At 44.4% G+C, this 22,719-nt stretch overlaps 1 protein-coding gene across 2 annotated transcripts; it reads left to right on the top strand.

Moving 5' to 3' along the window:
• Positions 1-3,094: 3,094 nt before the first annotated feature.
• AP1S3 (adaptor related protein complex 1 subunit sigma 3) lies at positions 3,095-21,269 on the top strand. 2 transcript variants are annotated; one of them, XM_054204909.1, is made up of 5 exons: positions 3,095-3,325; positions 17,186-17,364; positions 18,597-18,705; positions 19,661-19,798; positions 20,784-21,269. In XM_054204909.1, exons 1-5 carry the CDS (start codon positions 3,323-3,325, stop codon positions 20,817-20,819), a joined length of 465 nt encoding a protein of 154 aa, XP_054060884.1. In that variant the 5' UTR covers positions 3,095-3,322; the 3' UTR covers positions 20,820-21,269. The 2 variants fall into 2 exon arrangements, with proteins under 2 accessions (XP_054060884.1, XP_054060883.1); XM_054204908.1 differs by lacking the exon at positions 3,095-3,325 and adding an exon at positions 3,839-4,156.
• Positions 21,270-22,719: the final 1,450 nt, after the last annotated feature.

The following is a 22,719-nucleotide window of genomic DNA, read 5'->3' as shown; positions in this document are numbered from 1 at the left end:
AATTCTTTGGTTTGCACAGGGCTCTGGGTGCCTGGCAGCAGCTCCGTTTAGGCGCTGAAAAATCACATCAAGGCTAGAATCAGTGTAAATGACCAGTGTTCTGCTTCCTTTGTTGTGGTACTCAGTATCAGTAAAAAGGCTCCTTTCTGCAATAAAAAGGTGGGAGGTTTTTTCAGAATGATTTTTTTTTTTTGCAGTTTTTTAGAAGGAAGAAAGCATGTTATATTTTGTTTTCAGAAGGCCCTCAAGGAAGCAATATGAGCCTTTTGCTCCAGGCAGACACAGGAGCCAAAAGTGAAGGGTCTCAAAGCCTTTTGCAGCCTGTTTGGAGTTAGAGAAATACATTTGCATTGCTTTGCAAGCTTTTGTGTTCAGATTAATTCACTGGGCCTAAAGAAAGGACCCAAAGGAGTCCATGGTATGGCATTTTTCTGGCATGAGATCACCCCACCAGTTCACCTGGCACAACTGCGTGCCACAGCAGCCTCCCCCACTTCCCTTGCTGGCATCGATAACCATCAGCAGCTCCTACCTGGGAAGTTTGAGCTATCTTCTTCATCAGAACATTATGCAGGCACATTGTGCCAGTGGCAGAGGGGGGTGGGGAATTCCAGCTTCTTACTACTTCTAGTTAGACAGTCATTAAGTACAGCCTAGCTTTCTGGGCTGGAAAGCATCTAACTTGGGCAGGATCCTGTATCTGCAGCCTTGTTTCTGTAGGGCAGCAAAATTCTTTCTGCTAACCTGCAAGATTGGACATAATGGGCTGTTGGACACCACTGTTAATGTGCACTGTATGTTTGCTGCTGCTGCTTTTTTTTCTAATGTACTTGCAAAACCACAAAAGCAGCAGGTTAGTTCTCTTGAGTTCTTGGGCCTAATTAAGTAGGGTCTTTGCACAGAAAAAATAAGATTACTGGGAAAAGACTGTTAAGCAAAAAAATATTATTGTCCATCATCAGAATATATTACATAGCTAGGCAAGATGTAGGCTGCTGAAGAGAGTTGTTTTCATGAAACACTTTTTTTAATCAATTTTGGAGATGAAAGTATTGATACCCTGCATCTCTAGTTGAACTGCTCTGTGGTGTCCACATTCTTGTGTGTTAGGCAAATCCATTCCTAGTGTACACAGAGATGTAGCTTTCCCAACGCTGCAGTGGTATCTATGGACACTCCCCGTGCACAAACAGCGGGGAGTGTTTGGGGTTTAAGTGCAGAGCCAGCTCCTTGTTGTTCTGCATAGGCCACAGCAGGTAGAGCTACAAGGGACAGGAATGCGACAGTGGTTGTGGGGACGCCAGATGTTACCTCCTGGGGAAGGCAGCATGGGTACTGTGGCACTTCGGGTGGCCTGTTTACTCATCCCAGCTATCTTTTGGAGAACCTAGCAATTTTGGTCTACTTTATCAGGTGCTGATAGCAGTAAGCATGTGTTTGGCAGGCTCACTGAAGGCAGGATGGTGCCCCAGCAAACCAGTGAGGCCAGTGCTGTCTGGCAGCGTGTGCTGCACCATGGCGGTGCAGTAAAGGGCCAGCATCTTCATATGGTCTGTAGATAGTGCTGCTTTATGGGCCTGGGATGTGTGCTCAGGAAGCAACAGAGGACAGAGGCAAGCGAGCAGATGAAGTATCAGTGGGATGTGTGCTCGGGAAGCGACAGAGGCCAGAGGCAAGTGAGCAGATTAAGTATCAGTGGGATTTGTGGGCAGCTGGGACTCGTACTTCTTGTGTTGTGCACTCCAGAAGTGAAAGCAGAGCACTGGGCAGCATCGCAGCACAGCACACATTGTCCTGCTTGGCGGGACGGGGCTGGAACATGCAGAAACCCGGAGTGAGCAAGCAGCAGTGGAGGGCTCTGTGAACAGCGTGTCTGTATAAACCAATCAAAGCTTACGGAGGCAGAGAGGAGTAGGCATGCTTAGGGAAAAGTGGAAATTACTTCCACGCTGTTAAATGAGCGTAAGGAGCACACCCCTGCATATGCTTTCTGCTCATGCAAACAAGCATTTCCAGCTGGATTTCAGCCCAGTTGCCCTCTCAGCCGTGCACACACAATTGCTTTTGACCAAGGGATCTCTCCTCTGTTGCTGTAGCCAGAGGCTGAAGAGGGGTTCTGCTGGTGTCAGCCATTGACACCAGTGTCCCCTGGAGTCCCTGAGCTCCTTCAGCTTTTCCTTTCTTACTGATGGCGCAGATGCAGCTAGCGCTGCACACAAAAGCAGGGCATGGCTCTGCCCAGAGCAGGTGGGATCTGTATCCCGAATCCAGACACACCACCCTCGGGGACAGATGCATGCGGTGTGCTGGGGAGCCTCTCTCTTTTAGACTAAAAACATGGGACGTAAACATCCAAAGTTTTCACGTTTTATGCTCATGTGGTAGTTTGCCTCTGGATCAGACTCCTGGTAAGAGCTTGAGAAGCCTCAGGCTTGGATTTAGAGCTTCGGATTCAAGTGCTGAGTCTGTGGATGTTGCACATTCCTTTGGCACCGGCTGCTTATCAGCAAATCCCTGCCAGAGGTTACAGGGATTTGCCAGTCTACCAGCAGAGCTGCTCATGTCTTGCTCTTCCATCCGGCTCCGCCAAAAAGCACAGGTTAGCAAAGCCCAGCCATTTAAGGTATTTGAACTATCCCAGTTTCATTTTGATGGAGATGGGCCGCAGCGCAATCATGCCTGTAGCTCCACCGGAGCGTCTTTAGAGTATGAATGCTTGGCAGGGGATCAGCTACAGCCAGAAGAGGGCATGAACTGCGTCTTTATTGAACTCGGGTTTTGCTGTGGCGAGAAAGGTGTCCTTTGAGCGGTTACCACAGGTACATGGTGACAGCAGCGGTCACCCCTGTGCAGACAGGGTCTCCGCAGCCCCCGCTCCCCGGAATCGAGCACTCTGCGGGGAGTCCCTTCCCCCTGTACCCCGCTCTGTCAACAACCTGCCCTGCTGCCCCCGTTCCGCTTCCCTTCTCGGGGGCGCCGAGGACGGGGGAGCAGCGGCAGGCAGCCGTCCGTCGACGGCCTCTCACCGCCAGGCCGCAGACGGGGAAAGCCCGACGGCCCGGCAGCCGCCTTGTGCCCACCGCGCCGGGCGGGAGGAGCGCGGGCAGCCCCCTCCCCCCTCACCGGCCCGCGGTCCTACTCCGCGGCCCCGGCCCCGGCCGGGGAGGAGGCGCCCGGGGAGTTCCCTTTCGGGGCATTGTGGGAAGGCGCGGTGCGGCCGAGGCCTCACCTGCCGCGGGGCGGGGAGCGGAGGCAGGCAGGGCGGGAGGGAGGCGGCCGGCAGCCAGCCGGGCCGGGCCGGCTCCCAGCCTGCCGCCACGCCATGGTAAGTGGGCCGGGGCCGGGCGGGAGCGGCCGCCCCCCGCCCCGCCGTTCGCCCCCCGCGGGCCGGGCCGGCGGCGGAGCCCCCCTCGACGGGAGCCTTCCCTGTGCTGTCGGGAGGCAGGGCGGAGCGGAGCCGCCCCGTCCCCCTCAGACCCGCCGGGATGGGCCGGGGGAGACCCGCCGCGGGGCCGGGCTGGACGGCGGTGTGCCCGGGGCCGAGAGCAAACAGGAGCGGTTGCTGGAAAGGCAAAGTCCCCGCGGAGGGGCCGGGCCGGGCCCGGGAAGGGCGCAGCCGGCCGAACCCCCCTGCCCTGGTCGGGGTGGGGAGGGGGCCGTCTCCAAACGGGTCGCCAGCGGCTCCTTCGGGGTCGGAAAAAAGAAACTCGGCTTAGTTTTTTGAAAAAAAAAAATCGTTCGGCGGGAATAGTGCGAGTTAGCTTTACATAGAGGTAAAGTGTGTTCTTTGGGAAAGCGCATGCCAGCCTGCCTGCTTAGAGATGTGCCGGCTGCTCCGAGACGCAGAAATGCTGTTTCCAAGTGGGTTTGAACAACGTTTGCACCTGCTTTGGGGAAATGAAAGTTACGTTCTTTTCCTTTCTGTCTTCTGACCCTTGGGGTGAGCCTGGGTCAGGCTGGTAGCCTTTCCCAGCCAACCAGGAAAACAAGGCTGTTACAGAGAGAGGTTTTATAAAGTCTTCCTGTAACCTGAGGAGCCGAGGTTCAAGTCTGCTCCAGTGCCTGGAGAAGGATCGAATGAGGTTTCATGTGGATCTGTGTCTTTCGGCTGGCTCTGGTGTCAAAGTGGAGCAGTGTTGGGCAGTGGATTGTCTTAGTAAGAGCTTTTCCCCACCTGTATTCCCTGGTGCTGGGTAAGTGGAGAGCTTGGATGGCCACCTTGCCTCCAGCTCGGGTGCCTCTGCCCCCCTGCCTGGTCCCAGGGGGGCTGTAGAAACTTCGCTCTGCCTTTCCATCAAGTAATGCATCTGTGATAGAGCGTATGGGTCTGTTTTTTTCCCTTGTATGTTGTCTGTTGGCAACCAGTCTGCATGTCGGACCCGGCTCCATGGCTGGGGAGAGGTGGTAGCAGTGGCTAGTTTTAGCTTGGAAGGAACCTGGGAGGCTGGATCCTGGGAGGGAGGCCCTGTGGCTCTCCAATGCTGTGCTTGGTGGTGGTTCGCTGGGATGAGAAAAGGTTGCCGTGGTTATTCTCTTTTGTTAAGCTTGATGACCAACATCCTCAGAGTAATGGCTAGATTTTCCCCAAGGAGGACTGGAGGCTCTCAAGCAGTAAGGTGGTCAGTGATGCCTCTTAATTGAGAAACCATCTCGGTGCTTGATAATTCAGAGTTGGGGCAGGTTCTGCGAGCATGCCCCGAGCTGCTGTCTTGCACAGTTTGCCTATTGTGTGCATCTGTAGCATCAGTTACCAGCAGTGCAGCTGAACGGGAGTCTCGCAGCTCCTTCATCCGAGGCCAAGTTTTGTTGTTTGTCTCTATCCTCAAAGGCAGAGCTGTGTTGTTTCTTTTCAGTGGTTTAGCCAGAATGCTAAATATGTGTTAGTCTAGCGTATTTAGAAAGGTCTACCTGTCATTACCTTTGCAAATAGAATATGCACAGTGACGAATTTACGCAGTCTCCCTATGTGAAGTCCCCATAAAGCTATAACCTTTCTGGTTACACCCCGAGACAGCCCTACATGTCTACTTCCCTCGGGTAAAGCTTATGTAAACAACTGGAGTTCCTATTCTGCCCTTGAAGGTCAGTAAATATGGGAGCTGATTTCAGGGAAGCTGATCTCAGAACTCTCCCTGATGCACGCACTTCACAAATGCCGATTTTCAAAGCACTCACGATGGTCCCAGGGGAGCGCTGCTTACAGCAGTGCTGCTTATTCACAATTTGGAGACTGTCTGTGGTATTGATTGTTACAATTTTATAAGGTGAGTGTGCATTCTTACCATTAATAACTTTTCTTTTTTGCTTTTCTGAGGCCATAGTACAAACTCTTGCTGGCGTTACTACATTAACTAGTGCTCTCAGCCTTACCCCATTCTCCTGTTGTTGAGCCAGTGCTGATGAAAGGGTGCTTTTGTCAGGGTACTCTTTTGCTTAAAATTCCTCTGTCTGTCATCCAGTCTCTGTGAAGGGGTTGTTGCACTGCGTAACGTGTCAAGAAATAAGGGTACTGGGTTACAAACCAAGAATAAGCCTTATTCAGGCTCGCGACTGAAGAACTTTCAACAGGTCATTTAAACTCTCCGTAGATCAGTTCCTCTGGTTTGGAATGACATAGTTGTGCTTGCCACCTTTTTTCTGTGTTTTGAGATCTGACTGGAAGGTTCTTGTGCAAAGGGTACAGTGTCTTAGCAAGAGGGTTGCTTCAATAGTTTGCTCTGATGCAGATTTCCAGGGAAGTTTCAGGAAAGAGTCTGTTTAGCGAAGCTAACTTCACATCCTGCTGAGAAAGATAGCTTTTCTGCCCGGCTGCTACTTTGTGACATGTTAAAAAAAAAAAAAAAAAAAGGAAGACTTTTTACAACCGAGACTTAGTTCTGCTCCATGACATATATAGGTGCAGCAGAGAAACATGTCCTGAAGGATTGCTGTCTCAACAAAGTTGAAGAACGGGGAGAGAGCAGAGAGGAGAAAATTATTAGTTTCCCCCAGGACATGTGTTGCTATAGCCTTTCATGCCTGGAAGTGTTGCAACACCTGGATTCTACTGCCACCTCAGTGTTATCAGTATTACTTTTGTGACAGTACATGACTCTGTTTGCGTAGCTTTGAGTGTAGAATTGTTGCCTGCATAGTAAAGGGCCTGCTTCCCTCTGACCTGTGCTGCTCATCCGTACGGTGAGAAAAATTAGTACTTGTGGGCATGCTCTGAAACCCTGGGGAAAGATCAAAAGAATCCCACCGAGCACAGGGGCTCTTAAAATGTACTTGGCCTGAACAGAAAAGGAGTTGCTAAGCACTGGTTCCACTTAGCAAGACATTTGATACCAGCCACTGGTCTAGAAGCTTGCGTGGAAATACTAGTGGAAGTAACTGCAGCTGCTGACACCTGCCTGGTGTTTGGAAATGAACTTTCAGCTATTCTGAAAATTGACCTCACCAACAGTCTCAATGCTCTTAATTGTTAAAATGGACACAGATCTGCAAAAGATATTTTTCAATGCTGCACAGAATCTACTATCTGCAGTTTGAAGAACCGCTTTTATCCACTCTGTGGTACAGCTGTGTATTTGCGTAGCAAAGAGGATGAACTTTGCCTCTAGGCATTTACCTCTGAAAGGCAAGATGGGCAGCAGGTTAGAATAGATGAGGGAAGGAGAGAAAATGACAAATAAAAAATTCTTGTTCGAGGCAACTGTTCTACATGGAAAAAAAAAAAAAGTCCATGTGGTATTTCTTTGCTTATTTATCTTGTAGTGAACTATTAGTGTGGCAGTAGATAATGGTAATGGAATGGCGGCTTTTTTTTTTTTAGAAGATCCTACGTAGATAGACTTTTCAGCTTGGAAAGAGATGACTGGGGGGGAATTGGTAGAAATGCATGAAATCATGAACGCTATAAAGAATGGTTGCTACAAGAAGAGTCAGGGTACATCCTGTGAAATTTTTAGGCACTAAATGTAAATAAAACAAAAGGGAATGCTTTTTTACCCAGTGTAGACGAATGTTTTTAATCCACTGCTGAGGGTGTTGTAGGTATCCTAGTAATTAGGCAGTTCATGGAGGATGGGTCCACAGGTGGGTTGTCTGGATACAGTTTCTGGCTTTGTATCCTTAAACCTGTGATTCCTAGAGGCAGGACCACCAGAATGATTTTATGCATGCCCTGTTGTTTATGCTCCCCACTTCTGAAAGTTATCACGTCAGAGTACTGCGCCAGAGGGTGATCCATAACCTGGTATTCAGTTACTCCCTGTCATTCAGTTGGACTTTTGAATACCATTTTGTGGGATTTGCTGGGAGAAATGTTTTTTAGGGTTCTTCTCATGAAGTCTGTAATCTTTGAGTGTTGATGTGATTCTCTTCCAATTTTGGATGTCCCCTCTCAAGTACTCAGTATCATTACAGATTGTCACTGTTACACTAGAGGCTGCTCTGGACTGACTGGCTGTGCAGTAACTGCGATGCACACTTTACTGTCTGTGGGTAATAAGTTCATTTCCAGAAAGCAAAAGAAATTTTATGATAGATCATTTGCTGATTCTTTGCTTAAGTAATTTTTATTTTTTTTTTTAATATTTTCACTCACAAATATGGAAATTGTAGGCGTGTCTCAGAGCCAGGAGTTGATAGGATGTGGAGTGCCAGGAGGGCTTTGGAGAAAGCCATGGCATCTGAGGTAGGCAAATGCAGGGAAGAGGGCTGGAGGGGTAATGGGGAGGAGGCAAGAAAATGATGCCGAGTGTGTGGACCATGTAAAATATTTGCTGCTTTTCTGTATCTTTAATTACTTCAAAATTCCATGCTTTATAAACCATCCCGTAGACTTTCTGCCATCCAAAGACATCAGTTATGTGCAAGAGCAGCAAAGGGAGAAAACGATGAAAGGACTGAGGAAACTAATGGGTCAGGGAGGGCAGGTAGAGCTTCTCCTCCCCGAAGTACTTACAAGATTTATGCTTTGGCATATACATCAAGCATTTGTGTCAGCCAGTTGTAGTCTTTCCAGTGATGCCTAAATTAAAACCATACTGCTCCTGTAAAAAGAATTCTTTCTGTATCACATATGCATAGCTACTAATTACCATCCCTGCCCATTCATTTCGCTGCTGTCCTGTTCCTACAGGCTGTCATCTGCATTTACTTGGCTGCATTGCATGTATGCTTTCTCCAGTGGCCACTAGGCCTTTGCATTTTTGCAGATGTTGCAGTTTAGAGAGGTGCAAAGTGCAGTCCTGCACAAATGGTACTTTGTGAGCAGGAATCATAGAATCACAGAATGGTTTGGGTTGGAAGGGACCTTAAAGATCATCTAGTTCCACCCCTCTGCCATGGGCAGGGACATCTCCCACTAGACCAGGCTGCTCAAAGCCCCATCCAGCCTGGCCTGGAACACCTCCAGGGATGGGGCATCCACAGCTTCTCTGGGAAACCTGTTCCAGTGCCTCACCACCCTCACAGTAAAGAATTTCTTACTAATATCCATCTAAATCTCCCCTCTTTCAGTTTAAAACCATTACCCCTCCTCCTATCACTACACTCCCTGATAAAGAGTCCCTCCCCATCCTTTCTGTAGGTTCTTTAGGTACTGGAAGGCTGCTATAAGGTCTCCCCGGAGCCTCCTCTTCTCCAGGCTGAATACAGCATGCAGAGTCACTGGGGCAGGATGGGAAAAGAAAATTTACATTTGTGTTTGAAGGCAAGCTTGACGTGCCTTTCTGGCCAGACATGTCTTTCTGGCCTAGTATGTCCTGGTTTTATGTTTCTCAATATCACAGACGTAACCCCAGGTACTCTATGCACCAGTCTTTATTTTCTTCTCTGACTTGCTGAACTTGTGTAGGATGTCCATCTGCTATCCTCCTTTCAGACCTGAGAAGAGAGGGCATTAAAATCCTTCTTCTCCAGCCTGTAAATGCCTGTTGTTGCCTTGCTGTGTGCCGTTGGATCTTGAAGGCAGTTTTGCTCAGACACTTGCAGTTCTCAGTGGCTCGTTAACCAGCGCAGGAACTCCTGTATGGTCATCACCCTCTGCTTAGTCCCTTGAGGGGAGCGATAGACACAAACCGCAGGGGAAGGAGAAACAGAATCAATTTTGTTTGAAGAAAATGGGGAAATTTACCATGTTGTGCCTTTGTCTTTTGCAAGGCTGCAGGCTGGGAGGAGAACACGTAAGTGTTGGGTGAGTGTCTGCCTGTCTGCTCTGAGCTCTAGAAGAGCCGGGGGAATGGCTGCATAAAACTCACAGCTCAACAGACACTGGGCTCAGGAGATGGGGATGGGGAAGGGGCAGTACCTCAGACATTCCCTTTCCTCCAAGTCTCATGACAAGACCTGGATGAATATCAGAATTAATTTTTGGTCCATTTTTTCATTCTGGAGGCTAAATTTCAGGCCAACATAAAGCATTTTGTGACATCCTGGGCTTTGGCCCTTCCTTCCATAAACAATGGTTGCTTCTTTTATGTTTAGGTTATTAAATCCATGTTGGTTTTTTTACCTTAATGAAAAAATGCCATTTTGAAAGGGAAAATTGATAATTTCTTTATTGAAAACACCTAAATGAAATGCTTCAGTGTTTCCAAAAAATCACTCGCGTGCTCTTTTGGAGTCATTCACAAATGTGACTCTGACTCACACGTATCTTCGGTCCTTCCAGAGCTCGGGTTTTCCCTCAGCATCTTTGCTGGGAGCTGGTGGAACGGGCGTGAGGCCGCTGCAGACCTGCAGTGTTCCTGCTCCACTAGGAACGGGCATCAGCACTGTCTGTCCCTGGCTGAGGAGTCGGGGAAACTCTGTCACCTTCTGGTGTGCCCGCCAAAGCTTTTTAACTTTGCTTCTTGAAAGGTCGGAGGCAAGGGAAGGGCACCGTAGTGCCTTCACGTAGCAGGGATTTGCAGATGCCTGATAAGACAAACTGGAAATGAGAATAGAAGAGGCTCTACCTTTTCCCAGAGTCCATTGGGCTAGATTTTAGCTCTGTTTCTTCACCAGGTGTTCAAGGAACAGACTGGGAAAATGGCATTTTGTGACTGTAAAGTACACTGGGGCTATAGTGAATTAGGGGTAGCTCTCAGCAGCTTGTTCAGCTTCTCCCCTGGTCTCCTCCTCCTTGTGATAACCTAATGAGGATTTCCACAGCCTCCCAAAAAATGTATAAACATGTATACTTGTTTATATAACTCTGAGACCCCAGCCCAGGAGGCAGCAGGGATGTGAGTACCTAGTTAATAATTGTTCTGAATATCTTCAAATGGTGCTGCTTTTTGTGGGGTTGGCCAGTGGCATCCCTGCGGCTGTGTGGCCCAGAGTGGAGACCGAAGGTGTGAGTGCCATCTCCCCAGTTCACACGGCTGTAGTGCGGTCACCGGCCTGCTCTCACATTGCAGCAGTCGGGGCAGGTTTTGGGCAAATAGCCTGCCTGGATTTCTTCTTGCTTATTGCCTAGAAACTGCAGTTAATTCCACTTGCAGGAATGAAAAACCACTGATTTAAGAAAACAGAGTAATTATCTTTTACAAAAGATGGATGTCATTGCCTGCGTCTACGTCTTAGGACCTATTTTGGACAGATTTGCCATCTTCGCTGTTGGCGGGATGCCTGTCAGCCTGCAAGGAGGAGGCACAAGCATGCCTGTATTGTGGGGAGGATGTTGTTGAAGGAATGCTACCGGCTTATGAGAAATGAGCCAAGGTTGGGAGGACTGGGCATGTTAGGGGCAGCAATAAGCAAGAGCAGAGCTGAGGGGAGCTTGTGGGGCACTTAGGGCTTCATTGAGCTTGGTTTTCTGATCCTTAGGTAGGGATCAGAAGTGAGGAGCTTCAAGATGTTTTTGGTTCGGAGCTTGAGCTCAGCTGTACTGTTTTGATTATAGTTTATTTAACTCAAGTGAGGCTATCGAGAAGGCTGTTGACTGGATCAATACTATATGGTGTAAATATCCTTTAAATGCTAGTACGTTGGTCAATTTAAAATCTTCAGTAATAAGATAAGGGTGACTTCGGCATCATGCAAAGCGTAAAATCAATGTGTAACTATAGTCACGTGTGCCTGTAATGATCTGGCACAGCTTTTATTGCGTGGACTTTGGATGTATTGTTTAGGGGAAATTGTTCAGAAATGTTCCTAATGGAGATTAAGCAAGAAAGAATTCTGTGCCAGTTAGGCAGCAATACGCTACTCTGGTATTTTTGTGTTGCTGTTTTTTGCTTTCTTTTTTCTTATTTGCTTGCATCATACAGACTAAATAGGTGGTTTAAATTTTAAAGCTGAAATTCTACAGTATTTAACAAACTTATCTGTCAGCTTCTGCGCTGCTGTGAGTAACAGTTTTAGTAACAGAGTAAACAAGTAAGGAAATCAAGATTTTTAATACAGTAGCCTGTTTTGGATTTTACATAATTGTTTTAAAAGTCCCTAAAACTCCAATGTGTATATATTAAAGGTCAGTAGCCAGGTGGAGACTCCATGCCACAGCAGAATACCAAAATACCTATGCTTCAGACTGTTATTATTCTGTCTCTTCCTGATGTGGCTAGGTTGTTAATACATTAGGTCAATACTTGTCCATTTATTATGTCTTTCTCATTTCACCCTAAATGTCTAGCATTCCAAACCGTATGTCTGTTCACACTATAGCTATTCATTTTGGTGGGAAAAATTCAGTATTTACATCCCTCCCTCCAAAAAAAGGCACTAAACAAAGCAAAAACTAAAAGAGAAATATTTTAGTCTTCAAATGTTTTGGAGAAAAAAAAATCAGCTAATGGCTGGAGTAATTTGGATGTTCATACTTTTTAAAAGAAACAACTTAATGAAAGTAGATTTTGTTCATTTTCAGATGTGATGTAAAATTCTGGACAGCTGTCTGTGTTGGGAAATACATTCTTTCATATCAGAGGAAAGAATGAAAAATAGTAAAAGATAAGCAGAATATGGACTCAACTAGACTAAAACAGTGCCAGAAGATCAAAGAGACTTCAAGGGAGCCAGAATAAGTTAAAAGAGAACGTTATGATGAAAAGTGGCTTCCTCTCCACCAGGTACAGCCAGTCAGCCTGGTTTTCCCCAGGCTTCTGTCCGCAGCTGAAGGTGTGGCTTTTTTCATCCCACTTCCCTTTTTATGTGGTCCATGAGTTTTTCTTCATTAGCGTCTCATATTTTGCCTGTTACCCTACTGGCAGCAGCAGGCTTAAGTGGAAAGTTCCAAGTTCTGCCAAGCTGTCTGTTTTAGAATAGTAATTCCTAATTTGCAAATTTTATCTAACTTGTGAATTTCAGGAATCTTTCTGTTTTATAAAGGTTTGATTTGGGAGGGCTCTTAACCGAATTCGGAAAGGTTATAGCTGAAGCAGAATCTAAACCCAGTGCTGCTGGAGCGGCAGAGCTGCCTAGCCGAGCAAATCCTTGCCCAAACCAAGCACCCAGGAAAGAGGAGGGTGCTTGCTTTTCCCAGTCTTCCAGCCGCCGTCTCCTCTTCTGCCTTCCGTCCCCTTAGGCTTCTTGGAGTCCTCCTCCCTGTCCTCCTTTCCCACCAAGGGACCTGGAGCAGCCACATGCCACAGAACAGGTTTGAAAGCAGTCAGCAGGTTGAGTTACAGGAGGAAGAGAAGCATTTCTAGCGCATGTTATTCTCATGGAGGGGTGAATTAGAGCCTCGCTGCATTGACCCTGGAGTTCACCTCGCAGGAAGAAATGTGGCATCTTGTATGTGTGTATGTCATTGGATGGTAAACTGGAGAAATGACCCTGGCAGTCAGGAAAGCCACTTTGTCTTCCCCTGTAGTCGTCTTTATTGGATATCCCTACAGGTGGTTTGTTCTGTATGTCGTAGAATATAGTCTGCAGTCCTTTAGACAGTCGTACTAAACGTTGCAGCACAGGTTAAGTTAAGTTTTAAAACCTCTGTAAAAGTTACACGTGATCCAAGTTTGAAATGAGTGAGCCAACCGTAAAGTGTTTGATCGGTCTGGAGTGTGAAATGCCAAATACAGGGGAAGGCTGCGCCGAAGGGGACCTCCAGTCTCGGCCGGGAGCAGTCCAGGAGACAAGCTTAGTGAGCTGCTTATCAGATCGTGACAGACCATTAGCAAAAGGAGGGAAAGGTCTCCCAAGGAAGGTGAAGAAAAATCACAATGTGTGTTAGTTTTACATATTTTATTTACATCTGCTGTTTGTAAACATGTAGACCTTCTGTATTTTGCATTTTTGATGTCTGTTCTATTTGTTGTTGAATTATTTTATGTCAAAGCCTACCATTTGATTTTTTTTTTTGTAGCCCTGAAGCTCGGGTTGGTGTTTGTTATCCTGGTACACTTCTGTAGATCTCTATAAAACAGAAGGCCCTGTAACTTTCCAGCCCGCTATATAACTTACAGCTGCAATTGATTCAGAGATGCATAAGAAGGGGCTAGAGTTCAGGTTTAGAAATCTAGTTTGAATGCTTGATTTAAAAAAATCCTATTTTTCCAACTAGAAAATAATGGCCTACAAGTATAACGTGGAGTCATTTAGGCTACTTACTGATGTTTATGGAGATCATTTTGCACCGTGGTGTAGGTGGTTGGGTCTGATTCAGTAAAACAAGCTAATAAAATTACACTCAGCTCCCAGACCAAAACGTGTCTCCTGCAGACTCCGCATGTGAAGGCAGCTGATTCTCTCATGGGAACTGCACTCCTCATCCTGACCCACTCAGGCTTGGACCCAAACATTCCCTCTGGCGTCGCCCCTGGGTCTGGCGATTGTTAGTCACAGCCAGCACCGCCCAGAAGGGTAGGAAAGGAAACCAAGCACCCCTGGTTCAAAGGTATTTTGCTTGAAGCGAGTCATTTGCCTTTGTTTTCCTCTGGAATTTTTGAAGATGAGTAAAACATTGCAGGGTAATCTACCTCGATTGGTAGTTTGGCTGCTGGAAACCCACTAAAAATTCCTTAATCAACATCCATCTTGTCATTAGCACTATAGGAAAGCAAATATATTTTCACAGTCAAGGAGCAAAGAGCAGATGAGCGCTTAGATTTGTGTTTGTGCAGTACTTCAACATTTCCAGGTTTACCAATGCATCAAAATCTTTCCAGTGAGCCGTAATGAGCAGAGCTATGAGAGTGAGGAATGTGTTGTATCATGTCAGTTTGGTTGGGCAGAGCAAAGCTGAACTGAACGAAACCACCTCTACAGCAATTGGATGGTTACGCTTACAGGAATTAAGCCATTTAACCTCTTCAGAATGAAATATTATTTACCCCGTAGAGAGTTCCCCAGATAGAATGGGCTTTAGAAATTAGAAAAAGGAAGGAGAATCAAAAGAGAAAAAAACTAAAAACCACCACACGATATTTTCTCTTTTAAGTATCTGCAGCTTTCCAATATGTTGTTTTGTTCCAGGAGCTCTCAGCTGGCCAGTAATACGTACCTAGGCTTGAGGGCATGCTATTTTGCTGCAGAGTGTAAAATTAGAAATGGACTACAGCAGAGGCTCTTACCTATTTTCTAGCTGTATATATTTCTATAATAGTAAAATTGCCTTATGAGGTATGCAGTTATATTCTGCATTTGAAATAGCGTCGGATAGGAGACGCAACAGACAGGATTTTTGAAGCTTGTGTATGAATCTTGATACATTTAAGAGCATTAGTGTGTATTTTCTGATTGCAAAGAATGTTCCCTTTACTCATGAAAGTGGTGGTGAAACATCAGCTGCCGTCTGTATAAGAAACAGTGGAGTTTCAAAGCAATTTTAAATGGAGAGCAGCTCACTTTCCTATGGGTGAAGCATAACGTACTGAAGTAAACTAAACAGCAGAAAATAGTAATAATATTCACAGTAATTCCCTGGCTCATCGGTATTTAACCTTTTAGAGGCGTAAGGTTGCTGTCCTGGAGATACACGTATTACTTGCAGGCACTTAGATTTAAGGTCCTTTGGGTCCAACAGCTGAACTTAAACCAGAACACCCTTTCATTGTCTGCCCCTGCTGAAGCGCTGCAGGCAAACATATTTCTTCCTGAGGATGTCTTGGGCAGCATGATCTTGTTATGCTGCACGTGCTGTCGGCTTTTGATAGGGATTCATTGACTAGTTCCCTGCATTTTCAATCAAGTCTGATCATCCTTTCCCGTCTGATTCAACATATTCTTAGAAATTTGTTTGTGAAGTAGCTGCTACCTGTGCCTGATTGCTTCTAAATGGACGCCTGCTGACCTGCTGCGCTTATCTGCAGAACATACGCTCTGCTTTTTGGAACACGCTCATCTTTGCAAAGTCTTTGGAATTAACGTGCGGCGCAGCAGGCAAAATAGTCTTTCATTCCTCCAGCTCCTCTCAGTGGACAAGCATATGGACAGTAAGTATTGTCCCTTCATCTGCTGGGAAGGGGTAGCCCTGACAGCTGGAATATTACCATGTCAAAACCCAGCTGGTAATATGGACTGAGAAAGGCAAGAACACGGTGCTTTGATCTTCACTGTAATCAGGCCATGTGTACTGCCAGCAGCATAATTGTTTTTATTTAGCAAGCTCATCTGGAGAGTATTACAGGACTCAACGCAAGGCAGCTACAAAATCCTTGTAATTTTATCAAGCACATTAGACTAATGATGGTAAGAGCCATGTTTCCAGCAGTAGATCCTGCCACAGGCACATATGAATAAAACAGTCCATCTTTCCCTAAAATGATCCCACATTTGAAATCTTTCTCAATATAGTCAGAACTCTTATCTCTGGATTACTCAACAACTGTGTGGTTTAATAGCTCAAGAATGGTTCTGAATTATGAATGAATGCTTTGTTTAAAATCCAGTAGCGTTTTTTTTGTTTGGTTTTGAGGGTTTTTTTTAATGTCTTTTGGGTAGAAACTTCTCTGGTGCACTTCTCTGCTTGGACTTCACCGGAGCATAGAATGTCTTTACAGAAATCAGCGTTGTAATCTTGATCGTAATTGTGAACATTAACTTTAGTCCTCACTGGGGAGATGGAGTGAGGGTGAAGTATAGGTACAGCAATAAACTGCGATAGAAAACAAGAGGGAGACGCCCTTCCTGCAAGTCCCTGGCCTTCAAGCACTGGTACTGGTTAGAAAAGCGATGGGGATGCCTGTCAAGAACGTTGTTTGCAGTGTCTTAAGCCATTGGAAGCGTCTCTGTCCCTCCTAGGTTCTTTTTTTTTTTCCCATTTAGCAGAGGACATCCCATTGAGATGGTTGTCATCCCCAAATAGATTTCCTGCATTCTTAAAGCCATTTCCGTGCTGTGGGTAGATGCCTTACTGTACTGCTTAAAGAGTTAATATGGTCAGTTATTTTAATCTGCTAGTAAAAGTATTTGTATAAATGTGAATTGATACTTTTCTCCCAAAGGCCCACTGGCATTTAAAAGCTAGCACTTCTGTATTTCAATAGTAGTGCTAATGCTAAGCATGAAAAAATCATGGGTCAAACCATGTAAAATTTTGACTAGCTTTAAAATTGAAATTTTAGAACGGTGTATGTATCATGCTTTATTTAATGTAAATCCTCGGTCACTGAGGTCTGTCCTTCGTCATCACAGTCATCTGTGTTTCATAACCTGGTGATTTCTTTAGTAAAATAGTCAAGCTCCCTTTCCCAAGTAGTTGGTTTCTTCTGTTCCTTATAGCCTCTTCTCGGAACACGCTGCTTTGTTTGTGACGTGAAACGGTGCAATACCAGAACCGTTGGTGATTATGATTTCTATCTAAGTATTCATACTTCTATTCTTGTGCCACACTGCATCCTTGGTCTCCCTAGCCCTGTTCTATATAAGTCTTTACTTCACTAAGGTGTCTAATCTTGCTGGAGGAGGGGCTGGGGCCCTCTCCTCACCACCGCGAGTGGTGAAGCTCCTCCTGTTCCCCAGGGAAGTGGGATAACAGGAAGCAAAGCTGCTGTTTGCCCAAGTTAGGGGATGGCGGGTGGGAGAGGATGCAAAGGGGATGCCCAGGGGAGAGGTCCCACAGGGAGGGGAGAGCTGCTGGGGGAAGAAACAGGAGAGGGGAAGTATCTCTGCTGCCATATTCAGCCTCCCCAGCCCTCACGGATGCCACCTCTGAACATCCCACCAGGGCTGGAGATGCCTTCACCAAGATCTCACAAGTTTTTGGCGTCAGGCACAGGAACGCTCTTCTCTGGCCGTAGCCCCGGCGTTAACCATGTCGCTTTGTTTACTTTAGATACACTTCATATTGCTCTTCAGTCGGCAGGGGAAATTAAGGCTTCAGAAATGGTACACGACGCTACCTGATAAAGAGAAGAAAAAGATCATTCGAGAAATTGTTCAGATTATTTTGTCTCGCAATCAAAAAACAAGTAGTTTTGTTGACTGGAAAGACCTCAAGCTTGTTTACAAAAGGTGTGAGTAACTTTATGAGAACATGTAATTACTATTCATATAAATAACACATGCTAGAAGAGGAAAAATAAAGGCTCACTAAGAAAAACACCAAACAAACCCTACGTGCTAGACTAAGCTGGTAGGAGCCTGCCATCAGCAATCTAACAGTGTCTAACAGCACAGTGTCCCTGCACAAACCAGCAGGGTAAATTGCGGGGTGAAAAATACTTGTACAATCTGTCAAATGAGAAAAATGGGAGTAACCTAATAAGTATTAGTGGTTGAAATTCTGTTAGAAGGCTTTAGGCTTCACTGCTCCTTCTAATTCCCCAGGGTGGCCTGCTGAAACGTGTGCTGGGCTTTATCAGGCTTTTCAGGAGGCTGCAGGAACTGTTCTGAGGCTCCTTCAACATTTTGTCCAATTTTGTCTTTGAAATATTTTTTGCTCTGGAAAGTGTTAATTCCCACTTCCTTTTCCGAACAAATCACTGGTCCCCAGTTACGTGATGCTTAGCATTAACTGCCTTTTAGTTTTTGTAAAGTTGTAGCAAACAAAAAGTAGCCTTTAAGGTATAGCGCACTGTATTAAGCGGCATCTCCCATTTAGCAAAAATGGAGTCCCTTGCTGTGAAGTGACGGATGTAAACATCCGACCAGATGCTGTGACAAGTTGGGGCTCTGCCCACAGCACCAGAGGCTTGAGGTAGATTGTTAACTCCCATCTTGGGTTGATTTAAACATAAAGTTTTGCTGCAAGTTATGAAGATTGTTTGGCCCAAGCAGTTTCATGCTTTCTGGCCCTATGTAAAACACTGTCAGTCCTCTGAGAGCCAGCAGGCTTGCTGAGATGTAACTCCTTCCACCTTTATTTTTGCCTTTATTTTTATTTTTTGATAAAGAGCAGTAACTCATTCTACAGTTTAACTAACCCCACTTACTGTCATGCTATTGCAGCAGGTGAGGAAGACTTTTAAAGTACTATTGATTTACTGTTTGTTTTATTTAGACCAGTGATGCGGGTATCCCACTTTGCCAAGGGTGCGGTTTGTTTTTCTAACTAAATTAATAATTTGTTGAAATTATGTGATTTATTTTTTTTAAGTGTTCTCTGGGACACTATGAGAATGAAAGAAAATTATTATTTTAGAGACAAGATAGATATTAACTGTGATTTGCATAACTTTTAAGAGACAAGCAGAGCACTGAGGATCCAGCTGTTCACTCTCGCGTTTTTGCCTTTGTTTTTGTAGGTATGCTAGTTTGTATTTCTGTTGTGCAATAGAAGACCAGGATAACGAGCTCCTGACACTAGAGGTCGTTCATCGATATGTAGAGCTTCTGGACAGATACTTTGGAAACGTAGGTTTTACGTTCTCCCATGAACTGCACTCCTGGCTGTCTGATAAACAAAGTTGCCTGTAGCTGTTTTGCTTCATGTTTCCGTCTGCCCTACTTGCCCCATAGATTCTCTCCATCCAGAGTGAAATTCATTATTAAAATATTTTAAAAAATAGTGCTGAGACTATCATAAGATATTTTTCCATCTATTTTTCCTCCCAGAATTAATCTTGATGTTTTGTGTATCTTTGTCAGAACAGATTTCAAGGGGAAAGCTTGAGGAAAATTACTTAAACCCACCCCCCCGGTGACATTTCTTTAATTCTCCCTCCGGACATCTTCAGATATAGTGATTTTGTTTGTTTCATAATAATGACATATAAAGAGGAAGAAGATAAAGTGTTGGGTTCTTAAGAAAATACCTGAAGAAGGTCCAAATAAGTCTTTCAGTAAGTCTTTAAAGACTACAAGAGACCCACCTTTTCTATGACTATTTTTTAAATTGTCCCCACTACTTTAATTCATCTCTTATTTAAATCACTGTGCCATGACTCGCATTTGTACCACCTCAAAACAAAAAAGCAGTTGGTGACTGCAAGGTCACTAGGACAGGGGATTTGTCTGGCTCTGTGAAACTGCGTGAACACATGTAACCCATATTACAAGTGCTACATAAGACCTCTTATAAGGTTAGTAGGCTAGGAAGTCAGCTTTGTTCTCTGAAAACTAGTATGGAAGTACTATATCATATAAAATACAGTAAGTAGAATATCTTTGCTATAAGTCTAGGCTATATACATGGAGAGAATATGTGCAGAAGCTGCAATATTACTGATTTGTAGTATCTTTCTTCCCCCTGCTACCTGCCACAAGAGTGCATATGTTGAATACATTTGATCATCTTAACTTCTGGCACAGTAGTGCTTATAATGCTGTAGAAGTCATTTAAATGTTGCGTGTCCTTTTGTTCTGGCAGGTGTGTGAGCTGGATATCATCTTTAATTTTGAAAAAGCTTATTTTATTCTCGATGAGTTTATAATTGGTGGAGAAGTACAAGAAACTTCAAAGAGGTCTGCAGTGAAAGCCATGGAAGACTCTGACATGTTGCAGGAGGTAAGGCAGAGGAAGACAAAAGGCAAACACCACATCTTCCTGCATCTTCCTTGTTTGACACAAGCTTAAAATACAGCTAAGCACTTCCAGTACTTAATTATCCAAATGTGTCTTAACTTCAGTTTTGATAAGTACAACAATGCGGTTACATAGGCTTTCAATTCAACCCTCTTGCATCTTGTGGAATCATCTGGAGGCTCTTTATATACTGCTATTCTTCTCTTGCAGTTTAACTGCTAGAGTTTCTCAGATATTATATTCATAAAAAGTATAAGACAAGTCTAAGATATTTATATAATATAAGAACATAATTTAAGATTATATTTTATGTATACAAATATAAATAGAGAAAAATCTGTTCTGTTTCACTAATACATTGGAACAGATGACTGACTATTAACAGTTAAGATTGGCAAGAGTGTGTGCTGGCAAACTCCGCTTCCATTCATAAACACAGGGCACAGATGTGAAACCTACGTTTTCCTGCAGGGCGCAGATACGTAACCTTTATTCAGAACGCTGCAGGAATTCTCTTCTGTAACTTGTACTGTTGAGCCAGGAATGGCAAAAACAGTTGAATGTGATGGATTTATTTAATTTTTTCCTAGCTGGTGAAAGATCCGTCCTAACACTGAAGGAAACAGCACGCTGGTAGGACTAGCTATGGGCACGCTATGCAAGTCAGACAGGTTTTCACAGTGGTCTGGCATTTGTGCATGAAACTAGGCCAGTTATGTACAAAGCTAGATGTGATGAGTTTAGCCACAACCGTGGTATGTCATGATTTGAAGATCAGATTCTAAAAGGCCATTACAGGTTTTTAAAGCAGAATTATTTCTATGTTTTAATTAATCTGATCTAATTCCATGCAAAACTACAACTGTCTTCAAAGAGGAGAAGAGGGTTTGTTTGAATATTACTGTACCACTCCATAATGCATCGTTTCTTTCTTTTTCTTTTTTTTTTTTTTTTTTTTCTCCTCCAGACAGTAGAAGAGTACATGAACAAGCCTGCATTTTAACATTAAAACTACCTGGAGAGGACCTGCTCTATGCACCTGTAAAATGCACTTCCTGAAATTGCTTCCCAATGTGCCAGATCCTCAGAGAAATACCAAAAACCAATGACTAAAGGGGTTTGTTTGTATAATGGTGAAGATGAAGGTCAGCTAATGTAGCACAGGGTTTAACAATTCTGTATTTGCATTACTCTGCAAATGAGTTTCTCAGAATTGTTATTACCCTTGATCTAGTTTCTCTTTTCATTGCTGGACTAAACACTTGTTTTGTATCATGTCTTTTAGCTATGGGTTTTGCCATCATTAAATGTTATTCTGACAGTACTTTGAAGTGGTATTTTTACTAGTTTTGGTCCACTGCTGACCGTATGACTCTACTTTTGTACAAATGTCCATTATTTTGAATGTAATGATTATTCTGCTCTAATAATAATTTTTTTTCTAAAAGCCAAATTGTTGTGGGCCCTGTTTTCACAAGCTGCTTCTGAAAAGATTAATCCGTCTAGTTTAAGAAGTATGTGTCCCTTTCTTTCACTATTTTCTGTCTATTTTCGGCTCTAGTCTGCTAATAAGACTGCTCCAACTGCTATTAGAGCACGCTCCACACCTCCCTTTAATCTGGAAGACTGTGCTGACTCGAGGTAGGCTTCTCCCAGGTTTAATGAATCCTTGTCGCTGCTGCATGCGGATGGCCTGTTTCTGCCTTTCTCCTCATTTTCCTATCCCCTTCCTAGATCCCCTGGACCTGGACAAAGGCTCCAGCCCTTGGAAGTATGCAGCTTGACAGCAAGAGATATCTTGAAGAGAAGAAATTAGTCTTTGGGATTTTAGGGTGAAGGTCATCTCATCCATCTTTTGACTCTTTATACACCGATAACCATCTTTCCCAGCAGAGTTTTCCTGTCTGCAATTCACACACCTATGGGGATGATCAGCTTTCTAGTAGTTGAGCATGACCCATTTTTGTGAAGGCTGGACAATTTAATCAACCTTTTATAACTTTGCAACCTGCACAAAGGGAAAAGGGGTAAGGTAGTAGAGACGAGAAGAATCAGCTGGGCTAGGCATCTTGCTGTGTGTTATAAAACACTGTAGCTGTGTGTTAACTCGCCTGTCTTTCTGCAATTTGGACTCTATGAACTGTTTGAACTGGCTTCCTTAGAGAGATTATTTCCTCCCTTAACAGAATTCAAAGCTTAGAGAAATTCTGTTCATCTTAGCCCATAACTCGTAGCTACATGTTTTGTCTCTGTCAAATCATGAAATCATCCCATACAAAAACTTACTTATTGCAGGGGGTTGGACTAGATGACCTTTAAAGCTCCCTTCCAACCCAACGCATTCTGTGACTCTATGACAAAAATTAGGTAAGTTATCAGACAAATATGCCAGAACGATCCAAGCATTGATTCACATTTCCCTTTAACATATATTTTCTTTTATTTCTGGGATGTACAGTCAGTATTTTCCTTCAGGGATTTTTCTAATCTTTAAATGTCCTGCATACTTATTGTATTATTTTTATCGCTTCTTCCTTCCCAGTCTGTTTGTATCTTCCTGGGGAGGGGTTTGGGTTTGGGTTGGGTTTTTTTGGGGGAGGGTGGGAGCACTTTGACAGAACATGACAACTTTGCTAATTGTCAACCCACTTTTCTGCCTGTGTTATTTAGTCTGTTAGTAAAACTGTGACAAGCTGGTTCGTAGCGTCATGCTGCTCTTTTTATAATTACCTTATCCATCTGTTTGCTCTGTATTGATGTCAAAGGCATACTTTCAGCATTGAAAAAACAGTAAAATTGCTTGAAGGGCTTTTAATAGCTCTGAAGACATGCAATTTAATAGTAAATTAATGAAATTGTATGAGTTGTATATTATTTTCTCATGGTTTGAAATGAAGTTTTTT

This window comes from Rissa tridactyla, chromosome 6, assembly GCF_028500815.1.
Source record: "Rissa tridactyla isolate bRisTri1 chromosome 6, bRisTri1.patW.cur.20221130, whole genome shotgun sequence".
In the NCBI taxonomy this organism is placed as follows: domain Eukaryota; kingdom Metazoa; phylum Chordata; class Aves; order Charadriiformes; family Laridae; genus Rissa; species Rissa tridactyla.
Note: the sequence above shows the minus strand (reverse complement) of the source record. Positions and strands in the feature narration are given on the sequence as shown.